This window comes from Terrapene carolina, unplaced genomic scaffold (assembly GCF_002925995.2).
Source record: "Terrapene carolina triunguis isolate 2854851 unplaced genomic scaffold, T_m_triunguis-2.0 Scaffold35098, whole genome shotgun sequence".
In the NCBI taxonomy this organism is placed as follows: domain Eukaryota; kingdom Metazoa; phylum Chordata; order Testudines; family Emydidae; genus Terrapene; species Terrapene triunguis.
Genome location: NW_020699449.1, coordinates 10,178,125 through 10,194,463, shown reverse-complemented (window position 1 = coordinate 10,194,463; position 16,339 = coordinate 10,178,125). Strand labels below are relative to the sequence as shown.

Below are 16,339 nucleotides of genomic sequence, written 5' to 3'. Positions count from 1 at the left end.
CTTCACTTGATACCGGCTGTCAGCTAGATATCGAGCCGTTGATCATTACCCGTTGAGCCCGACAATCTAGCGAGCTTTCTATTCACCTTATAGTCCATTCATCCAGTCTATACTTCTTTAACTTGCTGGCAAGAATACTGTGGGACACTGTATCAAAAGCTTTACTAAAGTCAAGGTATATCACGTCCACTGCTTTCCCCTCATCCACAGAGCCACTTATCTCATCATAGAAGGCAATCAGGCTGATCAGGCATGATTTGCCCTTGGTGAATCCATTTTGACTGTTCCTGATCACCTTCCTCTCCTCCAAGTGCTTCAAAATGGATTCCTTGAGGACCTGCTCCATGATTTTTCCAGGGACTGAGGTGAGGCTGACCGGTCTGTAGTTCCCCAGATTCTCCTTCTTCCCTTTTTTAAAGATGGGCACTATATTTGCCTTTTTCCAATCGTCCGGCACCTCCCCCGATCACCATGAGTCTTCAAAGATAATGGCCAATGGCTCTGAAATCACACCAGCCAACTCCCTCAGCACCCTTGGATGCATTGCATCTGGCCTCATGGACTTGTGCATGTCCAGCTTTTCTAAATAGTCCTTAACCTGTTCTTTCACCGCTGAGAGCTGCTCACCTCCTCCCCATACTTTGTTGCCCAGTGCAGCAGTTTGGGAGCTGACCTTGTCTGTGAAGACTGAGGCAAAAAAAGCATTGACTACTTCAGCTTTTTCCACATCATTTGTCACTAGGTTGCCTCCCCCATTCAGTAAGGGTTGCACACTTTCCCTGACCACCTTCTTGTTGCTAACATACCTGTAGAAACCCTTCTTGTTACCCTTCACATCCCTTGCTAGATGCAACTCCAGTTGTGCTTTGGCCTTTCTGATTACACCCCTGCATGCTCGAGCAATATTTTTGTACTCCTCTCTAGTCATCTGTCCAAGTTTCCACTTCTTGTAAGCTTCCTTTTTGTGTTAAACTCACCGAAGATTTCTCTGTTAAGCCAAGCTGGTGACCTGCCATATTTGCTATTCTTTCTGCACATCGGGATGGTTTATTCCTGCACCCTCAATAAGGCTTCTTTAAAATACAGCCACCTCTCTTGGACTCCTTTCCCTCTCATATTAGTGTCTCAGGGAATTCTGCCCATCAATTCCCTGAGGGAGTCAGTCTGCTTTTCTGAAGTCCAGGGTCTGTATTCCGCTGCTCTCCTTTCTTCCTTTTGTCAGGATCCTGAACTCGACCATCTCATAGTCACTGCTGCCCAGTTTGCCACCCACTTCTACTTCTACCCCTACCAATTCTTCCATGTTTGTGAGCAGCAGGTCAAGAGGAGCACGGCCCCTGGTAGGTTCCTCCAGCACTTGCCCCAGGAAATTGTCCCCAACACTCTCCAAAAAGTTCCTGGATTGTCTGTGCACTGCTGTATTACGTCTTATGGGAACAGTGTTGGTGGGAGTTCGTGCTGAGTGAATAGATGCCTCCTTCTGATAAAGAGGGTGCAGACTGCCCTGTAAAAACATTATTAATCTGAACATACAACAGTTTCCTACCATCTAGAAAAGTACATTTTAAAATGCTGATGCAATAAAACATCTGTGTCTGTGAGCCTCTTGAAAAAGCATAAGGAAGGGAGAGAAGATACTGGGAAATCAGTGTATTTTGTAACGTTCTCCATGCCAGACTGATTAAAAGATGTTCTGTACCTGCAGAATAGCTACACTTTAAAGTCATGGCCAAAATTTTCAAAAACACTTAGTGATTTTGAGTGTCCCCTGTTTTTGGATGCTCAACTTGATACACCCTCAAAGAGACCTGATTTTCAGGTGCACTTCTTGAAAATCAAGCCTCACTAGTCTCAAATTTGGCAACCAATATCACTAGTTACTTTTTGAAATCTCGGCGCATGAACTCGCTTAATGTTGTTTATTTTTCTAATGTGCCACAGCTGTACAGGTATGTAAAGAATTAACATGGTCCCTGTCCTGCAGAGCTTACAGAGTAAGTACTGTGCAAATAATAAAAAAAGAAGGCAAATGCGCTTTGGAACAGAAGCTTAAGAGCTACAGTATGTTTCTTGCAACAACAATAGCACAAGGATGGTGAAATGAGGAGGAGGTTGCCCTTGAAATATTAGTGGAATGCTATGCAAAACAAGTGTGTTTGAGAAGAGATTTGAGAGACAGAGATGGGGAACATTTGGAGACAGTAATTAAGAAGGCAATCCCAACATACAGTAGGAGGAGTGTGAAAGAAGGTGTGAAAATGAATGTGTTCGTTGTTTGTTCCACCCCCATTGTGCTGCAGCCATCACATTATCTCCCGGGCTTTGTGCTGTATAACCTTCAGTTATAATTGTTTTTAAAAATTGTTTTTCTCGGATAACATTTATTTTCTTGTAACATCCTAAGCACGTCTTTATAAATACATTTTTCTTGTAAAGTTGTGGTAAACAGCAGGCATAACAACAGAGAGCAGCCAGTGTTAATTTTTAAGGAGCACCATCAAGGTTTTTAGACCTGAAAGCCAGACCTTCTGGCTGTATTTTGAATTGCAGGCTCCATGTCTGCTCCATTGTTTTGGCTTCAGAGAGTAGGATTTTTGCATAATTGAGTATCCTGTCTGTTCATTAAAGAGGAACAAGCAGGCAGAGTGCAAGGATAATATGACATGTATGTGTGCTTCTGTCATCATGAAGAAACCCAGCACCTCTGGCTGGTGGGTCACCCAAGAACAGTGGTGAGATGTTAGTCCACCTGCAGCCCTTGTTTGGGGGAAGGAAATGATAGATTCTTCAGAAAGACCAGTTTAAAAGAGGAAATTTTAACCCTTAGGCCACTAGCTAACCACCAGTGGTTTAACACTTTGGTGACTGGCCAATTTCCTAAGGCTTGGAATGGACCGCTCTGTGTTGGAACACAATGCTTGTTAGGAAGATCCCTGGTCACAGGGAAGTGGAGTTATTGTGTCTGAGTTACTAAAGGGGAACATTGAACTTCCCCTCCAATGAAAACATGCATATTGGGTTCTGTAACCTCTTCCAATGTTTTCTCCCCCACACATAACCTCTTTTAAAAAAAAGAAAAATAGAAAATTGCAGTGAGTCAGGGTATGTTCCTACTTTACATTCTGCTTATTGTTACTTGCTACAGGTATTTGTATATACCAGTTACAGGGTTTGGATAAAGATATTGCAGGAGCTTTTGAGTCCTCAGACCTCTCAGATGACCCTCTGGCACACAAATATAGTGACCCCTCACTCTTCTTCTTAAAAGTTATTTACATCAGAAATGAATAATCATGAAACTGAAGGTCTAGAAAGAGGTATTTGCCCTAAAGGAATGAATTCCACAGCCTTATGTTTTCTCCATGAATAGTTTTGTGGTGCCCCTCTCATTCTGGGTTTTTCTCACACATTGCATCCCAAATGGAATTCCGTAACCTTAGGGGGAAAGAGAACAGCTTGCCATTGTTCCGCTCATGTGCAAGTAGGAATAGAGTCAGGCTAACTCACCCAACTCCCCTCATGGTTGGGGGAACTTTAATTTATTTTTCTTTTTTCAAATGTTAAAAATTTCTGCCTTCCACTGAGGGAGGAAGGGACCGTAGGAAACGTGGATTTGCTGTGAATATTCCCTGCTATTTGTGCTATCATGACAGACCCCCCAGGGGGTGATGAGTTACAAGTATACCTCTTAGAAAACAAGAATTACAGAGAAATGATTTTCTGTTTCAGTGAAGCAGGCAGGGGGATTGATGACAACCAGTAATATAAATATGTGTTTTTATGTGACAGGAATTTAGTCTCCAATCCTGCAAACATTTATGTGTGATGTATTTAACTTTAAATATGTGAGTAGTCCTATTGAAGCTCATGGGACTGCTTGAATGAATAAAATTTAAGCACATGCATAACTGTTGACAGGATCGGTGCCATAAACTAGCCCAGTGCTATTGTCTATGAGAGGTTGTATGTGAAATCCTTCCTCCATATATAAACTTAATCTCCTTCCAGTGTGTTGTGGGTTTCTACAGGTCTCTGTTTTGGCCCCTTCCATTTCTCCTTCTGCATCCTGTCTCTGGGCAGTCGCGTTGACAAATACGACTCCAGCTGTCATCGTTATGCTGATAACTTGCAGATTTACTTCTGCACGCCTGACCTGCCTCCTCCTGGCCAAACCAAAATCTCAGTTTAGTTTTCTGACATCTCCCCATAGACCAACCTTCATCTTAAACGCAACTTGGCCAAAACAGAACTCCTAATCATTCCCCCCAGTCCTCCAGGATACCACCACCCTCCTCCCTTTTGGCCAGGCCCAAAGCCTGGGCATTTTCTTTGACTTGGCCCTTTCTAGGTCTCCACATCCAGGCCACATCTAAATCTTCGCATTTCTTCCTGCATAACATCTCTTAAGATATGGCCTTTCCTCTCTGTCTGCACAACTAAAACTCTCATCCAGGCCCTTATCTTTCATGTCTCAACTGCTCCAATGGTCTCCTCTCTGGCCTTGACAAATTCCATCTTGCTTCAAATTCTGCTGCCAGGAGCATTTTCCTGACTTGTGACATTGATCCCATCTCTTCCCTCTTTGCACCTCTCCACCAGCTTCACCTTCTTGTCTGCATCAGACACGAACTACTTGTCTTCACTTTTAAGGCCTCCACAGCCTAACCCCGCCTTACCGAGCATTTCACACATGGGACCCCTGCATTTGTTCTGCAAATGATTTCCAGTCTTGATTGCCAATTTTAAAATAATTTGCAACAAACCACTGTGTTTTTCCCCCCTCACTCGTGGGAGAAGCTCTCCATAAACATTTGCAAAGCCACCTTGTTGTTCTCCTTCAAATCCCTATTTAAACTCTTCTCTGTCATGATGCCTACAAATAAATGGTTAGGCAGCTAGGCTCTGAGACCACTGCTTTTCATGCTGACCAGTAATGTCTCATTAGTTACCTGTGCTCCCTCATCTGTCTCTCTCTCTGTCTACCTTTTCTCTCTTGTCTCACGTGTATAGACTGTAAGTTCTTTGGGCCTCTGTGATAGGTATTGTACAAACATAACAATGGAGTCCTAGCCTCTGGTCTCTACTACAATACAAATAAGTAATAACAATAAAGTGGAACCAGCCAGTTTAATTTTCACTGATGCAACTGAGTGAAATGCAAAAAGGAAACAAACAGAATATAGTTAATGACACCACTCCCCTCACCCCCCCCCAAAATTAACATTCCATAAGGTGGTGTTAAAAACACAGATAAGGGCCCTCCCCCGTTATATTGTTATTAAAAATCAATATATTTGTCTTAAGTGACCTTTTTAAGTTCATTTTTTCTCTCTTCTAGTGGGCTTTTTTGGTCATCTCCTCAGAAGATTCTGTGATAGTGGTTTTCTTCAGGTTAAAAATTCTTTGCCTTTCAGCATAACATACATGTTGTTACATATGTGCTATTTAATCTGTACTGCTACATAACCCTCACTTATACCATTAGTACTTATTCCATTTCTTTATTTTACATGTGAAAATGTAATAAAAGATTTTTATTTGAATCAAAATCCCCAAACAACCATAAAATCCTTAAAACAATGTGTTTGCAAGAAATGTCAGTTATGCAAATAGCATTATTTCAGCAGAGAATTGTTTTCAGTTATAGCTGGGCCTGAATGAGAACCCTTGATTTGACTTCCCTGAACTTGAGGAAAGATACCATCTGGATGCAAACCTTGTGGCTCAGTTGCATCACTATTTTTAAAGCATTATCAGCAGCAGAGAATGGCGTCTAGAAAAGCAGAGAAACCCAAACAGGGCTGCTCTAGTGCAAATGAAGGATTTCTAAAAGGGTGGTAAGCCAAATGATTAACTAGCCATAAGCATATGTTCATTTTAAATAGAGACATATTTAAAATGAGGCACAAAGAAAATACTATCCTTTTAAATGGAATCATTCTGACTGTAGTATGTATAGTAAAGTAAATTTCAGTGCTGTCCTAGTCATATAGTATTGGTGGAGTGCAGAAGATCAGCTAATCAGAAAGACCTTAAAGATTCCTACTATCAAGATTTGATAGTATAATGAAAGTGATACTGTTCATCACATGTGTAGTGATTAGTCTGTGCAGTCCTAAGGCTTCCGTTGTAAACTGCGTCTGTAAAAAGTCAGAGGCCTCTGAGATTTAAAACAGGGACAAGTAAATTAGGAATCTTAATGTTTTTAAAAAATCAGGCCATTCCTGTGAGAAACATCTGCTTGATAAGAAACAAGTGAGTTGCATCAATATCATCCAAAAGCTAGCAAGTTTGAGCTGGGGTTGTGTTGCTCAAATGGTATGGACGGCAACGCTGGCTTTAGTTTTTTCCATGGCCGAGTTCTACGCACCGGTTTGGGGAAGAAGCTCGCACACAGACTTGATCCACATCCAATTAAATGTGGCTCTGAGACTTGTAAGTGGCACCCTGAAGACCATGCCACTGCCTTAGATTCCAGTCCTCGCAAAGTCCTTTCTCCAACCATCTGGTGAGAGATGGCTATGTTGCACGAGTACAAGAAAGTTCTTGTTCATCCAAAGTTCTTTGTTCATCCACCTCACGCTTGCCTTAAGTCCTGCTGGCCATTCTGGGTGGTTGGAGAAGCTCTTCTGTCATCCAGCTTCAACTCAGAAAACCCCTGGCAGATGCAATGGGTTTGCTCTGACATAAACAACAAGCATCTTGTACATGATCGCACTGTCGAATGACCTGGTTTCTTGCTCTGCCAAAGACAGTGGATGACCATCAACCATATTAGGACATTACACAGAAGATGTGTGCACCGGATGCACAAATGGAGAATCAAGGATTTGCCGCAGTGCGAATGCGGAGTCTTCCAAACCATTGAACGTGATGTGAACAAGTGCCCCATCTTGTCATTTCCAGGAGGTATAGCCTCAATATCTGTGCTGTTTTCGTATTTCACTTGCAATGCTGTTACATGTGCTTTCTGCTGTGTTTTGGCTTCCAGCTAACACTGTGACCCAGCTCAAATATTCTTGCCATAAAAATGAAACTCATGGTGAATTGCCAAATTCCTGGCCTACCAGCATTGATTCTGAGAGGGGTATTTGGAGCGGGGTTTGGTTGAAGATAGGGGTGAATACTGGCACTTTTAGGTTTGTGTCACTGTGAAGTTTGAAGGATGCTGCTTCAAGCTGGTGGCCTGTAATTCTGATAGAATGTTTTTATAGTAATTTACCTGAAGACCAAGAGGGGTAGATGTTAATGGCAAGCCACTGAATTTGGGGCTGCAGCTTTTCACTCTTGATCAGGAATTTTCCCACACAATGGCTGCCCTGCATTAGGTGCTGCCATTGTTTCTGACTTCATGGAGGTGGTCTGAAGGCTTTATTTTTCCCACGGGGATTGTTAAATTTTGATGTTCTGCAGGCCTGGTAGTTGACTGATTTTTGGCACGCATTAACGTTCTGGCAACATGCATTTTTCTTAATGTCAAATACTGCACATGGAAGAATTTCCTCATAAAGTCCTCCTGTTTCCTGGGGTGAGAATTAAACCAATTTTAAAATGTTGGATTGTTGCTGCTTTACGTCTTATCAGGGCAGTCTGGAGAGACTTAGATGTGCTTACAGTTTTAACAGCTTGTATTTCTGACCAGTTACCCAATGTGGCAAAGACTCCAAACTTTAAAGGGACTTGTTGCTTGCTAGGCCTGGGTAGTTACTGGTTAGGGCCCTAAAGCTGTTTTCCTCTTTACACTGCCTGTCTGAAATTTAACGCAAAGCTCAGATCGGTTGGACATTTTAGGCCTTATGCACTTTGGCGAGGATTTAAAAAAAAATCCAATATTTTCTCCAGGCAGAAAATTGAATTAAAGCTTCTCGTGACTGTGCTGGATGTCAAAGGAAGGGAGGGTATAAAATAGGAATCAAAGAAAGCTACTGCAACAGAATTTATTTTCCTACCTTTGAGTTCTCCAGTTGAGGGGGCTCTTGAAAGTTCAGGGAAGTACTTGCTGAAAGTCTCCGATGACAGCTTAAAATATTTGACTGAGGTATTCAAGGTCTACAAGAAGTAAGGTTCAACTCTCATCTATTTGTGTTCTCATGTTGAGTCTGCTGATCTGCAGTTCAATCAAAATAAAAATCATCTCCAATATTTGTTAACCAAAAACGTTGTCTGTACATTTTAAAGTATTTTGTATTCAGATTTGAATCTAAAGCACAGCTCTAGCTTTTAGGGTTAGCATTTTAGTTACTGTGCTGTGTGAGAAAAAGCTTACTGCCCTCAGACTTGGATTATTCCTCAAACTTTTCTAAAGTACTGATTCTGTTTGCTTTTTAGATCCTCCATTCCCAGAAATAGAGTTTGTTACCGTACACGGTCCTGCACCAGCACTCAGCCTACGAAAAGCAGAAGATAGAAATGGACCTATCAGGTCTGTGGGTTTTTTGTTTTTTTTACATGCTCCCGACTCTCTCAAAATATATTTTTTAAGTACTGATCATTTAGATGTTTGTATATTTTAGACTGTCTTCAATTAGATAATTTTATTAGCAATGGGACCAAACCAGAAAGTTTGAAGCCAGGTCCCATCTTCACTGTAATTTGTGATTGTTCAGATCTGGAGTTTTGCTTCAGGTTAACCTCTCCTTTTTGGACCACAATTCTGTCCTCAATTACTCTGAATTTATGCTGGTGTAACTCCATTGGCTCAGTGGAGCTACACTAGATATTCATTGGTGTAACTAAGAGCAGTTTATAATTGTTGTGTGTAAACCACATTATACAGCTTGCAGGAAATTCTCTAGTAGCCAATAGGAAATTAAGAAAGAAGATCTGTTCTTCAAATCCTGATAAACAGCAACACCATATTCATTTACTGGTACCAAAATTATAAATACTCTTTGGAGTAGCGAGTTTTAACTCTGCTGACGTATGTTGGTAAGTGCCTGGGAAATGAGAGAAACGAGTTACTGTAACTCACGTTATAGTAAGGCAGGAAATATTTGGAAGTGAATGCAGGAGCCAAAGGACAGTATAACAACAGTACAGTGCATGTACTCTGAGAGTTGCTCTTTTTTGTGGGAGGACATCACACTCTGAACTTTTAGTGAACTCGAGGGACAAGTTTCTAATTAAAGTCTAATAGATGGGAGCTCTCGTCACCTTCTTGATACTGGAAAGAGCATCTTTCTGGGAAATCAGGAACAAATAGGTTTTAATAGGTTGATAATGTCTTTCAGCTCCGCTTTGGCTACAAGGAGAAAGTTGTGTGTCGGATGAATTGAGCAAACAGGCAGTTTGTAGTGATTCATAGTTGGCAATTCTCATACGAAAATACTAAATAAGCATGCCCAATCATGTTAAATCTGTGTGTGCAATTTGCAAAATTAGCCTTATGATAGGCATATATAGTCTGTTTTATACAGAGGGCAATAAATAGCACGTATATAAAGGGAAATATTTCACCCACACATGGAAAGAGTTCACCCGGGATGTTAGTGATTTGAAAACTATTAAACAAAGGGCCAAAATATTTGAAAGACTAAATGCAAATATGATTTCTCTCTGGTGTTTAGTGCATGGAAATGAATGCTGATGGCTGCTTTTCTGTTTCATTCTAGTTTTTATCAAGTGATTGTGCTTCCCTTGGCCTTGCAAAGCACATTTACTTGTGATTCCCTGGCTGCTGTGACTTTCTTTAGCAATGCCACTGATGCTGAGGGGTATGTGGCAGCTGAATTCCTCGCCGAGGATGTTGCTGACAATATGCTGATCTCTCTTGGAGACAGACATTACTATGGGGCATTCTATAATGCTCCCTTAAAGCAGGGGAAAGATTACTGTGTGGTACTGAGAATTATAAGCCAATGGAATAAGGTAATGGGTATTTTAAATCAACTTTTCTCTGAGTCTTTGTTGAATGAAAGAAGTTTTAATTGGAAAACCAGGGAAAATTTTTAGCTTTTTGTTCTGTTTTGATGATATTGTCAGGGACAAGAAGTTGATGATATAAAACCCTGAAGTAGCCATTTTAATTGCTTGCAGATCTCTTCACCATTGTAATGCAGAAGTGATTCTGGATGCTGAAATATAAACAAAGGAAAGGATTAGGGATTTAGTGCCAACTTCTGCCTTCAGGGATGGGTGCACAAATCCCACTGATTCATAGGTAATTACAGGTGCCTATAATTTACAGAGGCCATAATTTAGCCTTAGGGAGTGTTAGTATCTAAAAGTCACTCAACAGTAACATATGATTCTTTCTTTTGAGTCAAGTGCTTTTACTCTAAGGTATTCTGTTCTTCCAAGTGACGCTACAAGATGACCAGACTTTCTTTAATGGAGTTTTTTGTTTTACTTGCATTTTAGCCTTATAAATAGCAGGGAATGTCAACTCTGGGCACCCCTGGTTTTGCGGGAAGACTTATTGGGAGAGCGTATATTGACACTCATACCTTTATTGAAGGGGCAGGGTTGTTGAATTTTCAACATTTGAGGAGAAGGAAGCCTTTTTAGTCATTGACGTTAAATAGGGCTGTGTAACGGCATGAAATTTACCCCTGTGGCACCTCCTGCTGGTGTCCTGGGAATTAGCTCTTTTTCCAGCCTTGGAGCGCTCTCTGCAGGCCGACATCTCGCTGCCGCTGGGCCCCCGTGTCCCTCCCGGACCTCGGTGCCCCGTTATCTGGGGTGCTGCCCCCTGGCAGTAACCCCTCACTCTCAGGGTCTCACCTCCCCAGGGACCCCAATCCCCTAATCCCACCTTGCCTCAGCCGGTGGCTACTGCCAGTCAGCAATGAGCCCCTGCTCCCTGGGGCAGACTGCAGTATAAGAGCCAGTCATCACAGGCAAGGGGGTAGGACCTGCTGTCTTCCTCTACCACCCAGTACCTCAGGGGTGGGCCTAGGACCAGGCCTTGCAGCCTGGGGAGTCACCAGCCTGGAGCTCTCCTGCTCCTCTGGCCTTTCCCCAGCCCTGCTTCACTCCCCGTATCTTTACTACCGACAGCCAGGCCCTGCTCCCTCCAAGACTGGAGAGAGAGAGACTCTAGCTCCAAGCTAGCAGCCCTTTTATAAGGACCTGCTGTGCTCTATTTGGGGCGTGACCCCAGCAGTGCCTGCTTTCCTAAGCAGCCTGCGCTTTTCCTTACAGCCCCAGCCCTCTCCCAGGGCTGGCCTTAACCCTGTCAGGGCCGGAGCGGGTAACCACCCCTCTACAGGCTGTCAAGTGATTTAAAAAAATTAATCACGAGATTTAAAAAATTAATTGCAATTAATTGCAGTTTTAATCGCAGTGTTAAACAATAATAAAATACCAATTGACATTTATTATAAATATTTTGGATGTTTTTTCTACATTTTCAAATATATTTATTTCAATTACAACACAGAATACAAAGAGTACAGCGCTCACTTTATATTAAATAGTTATTAGCAAACACCAGACCAAAGAATTTTAAATAATGTGACTAAATTCCTAAATTGCTCAACTTTCACATTATTGTTCTTGTGAAGTCATCATTTCCGCATCATACACCTGGTCTACATTAGACAAATTACTCATTCCTGAAAACAGATGTCCGCAATGGTTAATTTTTCTAGTGTAGACCAGGCCATAGAGTATTCCGGGTAATACAGGACCTGAACTTTCAAAAAAACAGAACTTTCATGTCTTCTTTATACATCATAAAGTAACCAAAAAGGGCACAATCCCATTCTTTTCCTTTTGCAGGTCACCTTTAAATATTCTCCTACAGTTTTGGAAACTCACGCCCCATAGCATTGTACATGAGAACCAGCAAATGAAAAGGGCTTTTAATAAAATTGCAACCTATGCACCAGTCCAAGCTGAGTGAAATGTGAAAGACTGAGGGAAATGTGAGGGACATCCACTTACGCTAGCCAAATGTCATGCCGCCTGATCCTCTCCAACAGGGAATGCTTAGAGAGCATCAGGGAAGAAGCTAGGAAAGCTGAGATAATGGAAGAGTATCATTTTTCCTAATGATAAATTTGGCAGGTGAGAAGTGGGAATTCTGGAGAGAGATGGGGCTTGGGAGATAGTGTCAGGCAATCTGTAGCTATCATGAAAACCTCCATTAAGCAGAACAAATTGTCCATCTCTGGATGTGTCCTTCTCAGTGAGAGAGTGGTGTTATTTAATTAGCTCCAACCCATCTGGTGCCTGTTTCAGTCCCCACTGATTGCTTTGTGGATTCCATACCTCTCAACCTGCCAAGGCCCAAAATGAAAGACACTGAAAAAATAATAGTGCTTGGAGCTTAAAATGATGTGGGATTCATTTCTTTAGCATAAATAAAACCTTCTATAACTCCCATTTCATCATTCAGCATTTGTGGAGTGAATATGTAATAAAAGCAAAAGTAAGTCTGCGAGGGATGGAGGTAAATTTGGTATTCCAGTTAGAGGATTTTGTAGTATTTAGTACAGGTATTGAAAAGTCTAGGGGTAGAAAGTTGAAATTTGGAATATAAGGAACCCTAATTGAGGGGAAAATGCCTTTAACTGTTCTGACAACTGGTCTTGAAAAACTCATGTTGCGCACACATGTGCAGTAGATTGCTTGTGTTTTCTCTCCTAAACTTGGAAAGTGCACTGCTGTGGAAGGCTGTACTGTCTATGGGTGCATGACTAACTTGTCTACATAGTGAAAATGGCAGTAGGTAGGCTGAAGCAAGGACTCCATTAGGATCTCTTGGCTCAATCCCAGGGGACCTTGTTAGGTGCGTGGTATTAGGGGAGGTTGCCTCATACAGAGTGAAGGCCTGCAGGTCTGTTTTTGTTCATTCTGTACCCTATCTTTTATCCTTTTAAACAGCTAGAAAATCCCATAGCAAAAACTATATTAAATATCATTGAGGTTGTATAGAAGCTCAAAATAAAGCCCCAAATGAAGATTGTCCCTTTGTGCAGATCCATCATGACTTAGGGCATGTCTACACTTACCTCTGGAGCTATCGATCCAGCGGGGGTTGATTTATCATGTCTAGTGAAGACTAGTGAAGCGATAAATTGACCACCGAGCACTCTCCCATCGACTCCGGTACTCCACCGGAGCGAGAAGCATAGGCGGAGTTGACGAGGGAGCGTCAGCAGTCAACCTACCGCAGTGAAGACACTGTGGTAAGTAGCTCTAAGTACGTCAACTACGCTATTTTCATAGCTGAAGTTGCGTAACTTAGACCGACTTAGCTCACGTTCCCCCCGCCCCCAGTATAGACCACGCCTTAGTCTTTAATTACATGATTACATACTATTTATCCACTGCATAGTATACACCTCTACCTCGATATAACGCTGTCCTCGTGAGCCAAAAAATCTTACCGCGTTATAGGTGAAACCGTATTATATCGAACTTGCTTTGATCCACCGGAGTGCGCAGCCCCGCCCCCCCAGAGCACTGCTTTACCGCCTTATATCCGAATTCATGTTATATCGGGTCGCGTTATATCGAGGTAGAGGTGTACTTTTTTGTCTAAAACCTTCAATAAAATATATGTAAATACCAGAGTGCATGTAAGTCATTTATATGTAAAGTACATATCACACTTCATATTAAGTATACACCATAGAGTAGTACTGTACTTAAAATTCATATTTATGTTTGAGGGTGTGAGATACAGAAAAAGAAAATAGAGAAGAGAATACATCAAAAGAGAGAAGAAAACTGATTAAACAAGATTTTATAGAAAGTCTGTCCCTAACAATATTTTGGATCATTATGAAAATTAAATTAGTGTAAGTACTGTATTAAAGTTTCTTTAAAAATTATAAGGTGCTAAATGTGTATTCAAGGGTGGAGAAAACATTGTGTAATATATTATTCGCAACACAGTGAGTGACCATGTAATTAATCACTGTATAGGAATCTGTATATGCGAATAGGGGGCAGAGTTAAGACTGTATGTGCAGCCTTAACTTTGGTATTTCCTAACTTTTTGAACACTTAACCGTGCAACTTTATAGCCCTCGTCATGTAGGGTTTTTAGATATCTGTTCTTTTCTATCCGAAAGATGAGAGCTAGACTTTCCTCAAAGTTTTCTCTTTAAACTGGTCTTTATAGCCTATAGCCTTCTCAGGAAAGCTTGGCGATCTAGCAAAAACATAGGAATCCATTCCCCCTGTAATACATTTTAATGTTTCTTGTCTGAATGCCTTTGCGGATGGTGTAGGCTTGTTGATTTAATACATATCCTGGGAAAATAGTGACATTGGTTATGTTTTTCTTTCCAGATGAGGACACAATCTTGTGCAGTTTGGGCACAAATTGAAGGTAAGGCAGTTTTTCATCTAATGAGAAAACAAAAGTTGTCATTGCATTGTCTGGCTATATCTTGGCATAAAACTAACAATTTCCGTGGCTTTTGTTTAATTCCCTGCTAGCAATGAAGTCCAGTGGAGCGTTACAAAGGTTAGATCAGGGTTTCTCCACTTCTGGGTTGGGACCCAAAATTGGGTCGCCAGAATGTTTCACAGGGTCGCGTGGCAGCTCCTGTCCCACAGGGCTGGCTTGGCTCACCTCCCTTTTCCAGGCACTGCAAACTCTGGGATCCTAGCGCCACTCAGGTTTGACCCAGCCAGCATGATGATGGGAGTCCAAGTAGGCCAAATTTGAGTGAGTGGCCCTGCAACCCCATGAGCCAGGTCACAACTCCACTCTCACAAATTTGGTCCAGTCAGGGGGGCGGGTTGCAACGCCTGGAGCAGAGAGCCAAGCCCAGCCAGCTTGGGGGCGGGCAGGGCCCAACCAAAACCACCCCAGGGCCTTCACCCTCAGACTATTTACTGGGTCGCGACAGGCCATAAACATTTACAAATGGGCCTGCTCCAGCTGATGTACTCCTCCAACCTACTGACATTCCACTGAGGCCAACAGATGGGGAGAACATTGCTGGAATTCTCAGCAGCTATACAGGTGTGCTATGTTGGACAACATTCGTGCATTGAACAAACTGGTGAAAATGAAAACACCAAACAAGAAACATAAAAAGTGTATTTTCTGCTCATCAAAATGTCTGAACCCTTCAATTACTGTTTCTCCAGTGCAGTTACTGGAGAACTGACCTGTTTCTCCAGTTTGCTTTAAAGCATGAAACAAGGAAATTATCCTATCTCCCAGGAATGAAAGGGCAGGCTAGTAGTAAGTGCTACAGAGAGATGGTGACTGGCATCACCTGTTATTTGAGTGCCTGTACAAGCAGTCTCTGCCCTGAGGAGGTTCTGGCCTCCTCCTCCAGCTAATTGATAATATAGCTGTTTCTTGTCTGTTGCATCTCAAGCAGCCAGTATTGATAGGAGAAAAGCAAAGAAAATGAAAGAATACCTGTCTCTGGATTCTCCAAACGAGAAATCTCTTTGGGTAAAAGGAATTCAGAAAAGCAAAGCAAACTTGTTTCTTCCTTCTCTCGCTCTGAAATTGCATAACTTAGACCGACATCCTCACTTGCCTTTTTGGTAGAAGATTAATCAGGGAATTTTAATGCAAATTATTTAACTAAATGAGTCACTAAAGCTCTGGAACTTTCATTCTTCTCTGGTGTACGTTATCCATGGGAAAACTACGTTTTGTGAAGTATGAAAGCTTTTATGCCTGATGCAGAGTAGAATCTAAGAGTCAGAAATATCCCAAAAATTCTGACTGGTGGTTTTGATCTGTCAGTACCTAGTAAGACAGAATTATTGCTGGAGAATGAAGTGGTGTTGTAGCCATGTTGGTCCCCGGAGATTAGGGAGACAAAGTGGGTGAGGTAATATGTTTTATTGGACCAACTTCTGCTGGTGGGAGAGAAGCTTTTGAGCTTACACAGAGCTCTTCATTCATTGCTGGCAGGGGCGGCTCTATGTATTTTGCTGCCCCAAGCACGGCAGTGAGGCAGCCTTCGGCGGCATGCCTGCGGCAGGTCCGCTGGTAATGAGGATTCGGCGGCATGCCTGCGGGAGGTCCGCCGGTCCTGCGCCTTCAGCGTACCCGCCGCTGAATTGCCGCTGAAGCCGCGGGACTGGCGGACCTCCCGCAGGCTTGCCGCCCCAGGCATGCGCTGGTGCCTGGAACCGCCCATGATTGCTGGAGTGACATTGCTAAAACCCAATTTTCAGACAGGATAAAATTTCCATTTTCTTCCTCAGTCAGGCCCCTTCCCAATGATTCTATTTCTAAAAATACTGTATTTTCAGGAGCATCACATGTTTGTTTTTTCCTTGGACACACTTACCTTTTCTCCCATGAATTGAAGGAATTCTTTCTTGCCACACTTAAGATTCTCTAAAAAAAGAACAGGAGTACTTGTGGCACCTTAGAGACTAACAAATTTATTAGAGCATAAGCTTT

General features: G+C 42.2%; 1 protein-coding gene across 1 annotated transcript in view; it reads left to right on the top strand.

Moving 5' to 3' along the window:
* LOC112118358 (sushi domain-containing protein 1) overlaps nt 1-16,339 on the top strand; it is a 95,148-nt gene that overhangs the window by 70,480 nt on the left and 8,329 nt on the right. Inside the window, exons 16-18 of the mRNA XM_029914337.1 lie at nt 8,329-8,422; nt 9,612-9,867; nt 14,245-14,289. Coding sequence (XP_029770197.1) covers nt 8,329-8,422; nt 9,612-9,867; nt 14,245-14,289 — 395 coding nt within the window. The remainder of the gene's footprint in view (nt 1-8,328; nt 8,423-9,611; nt 9,868-14,244; nt 14,290-16,339) is intronic.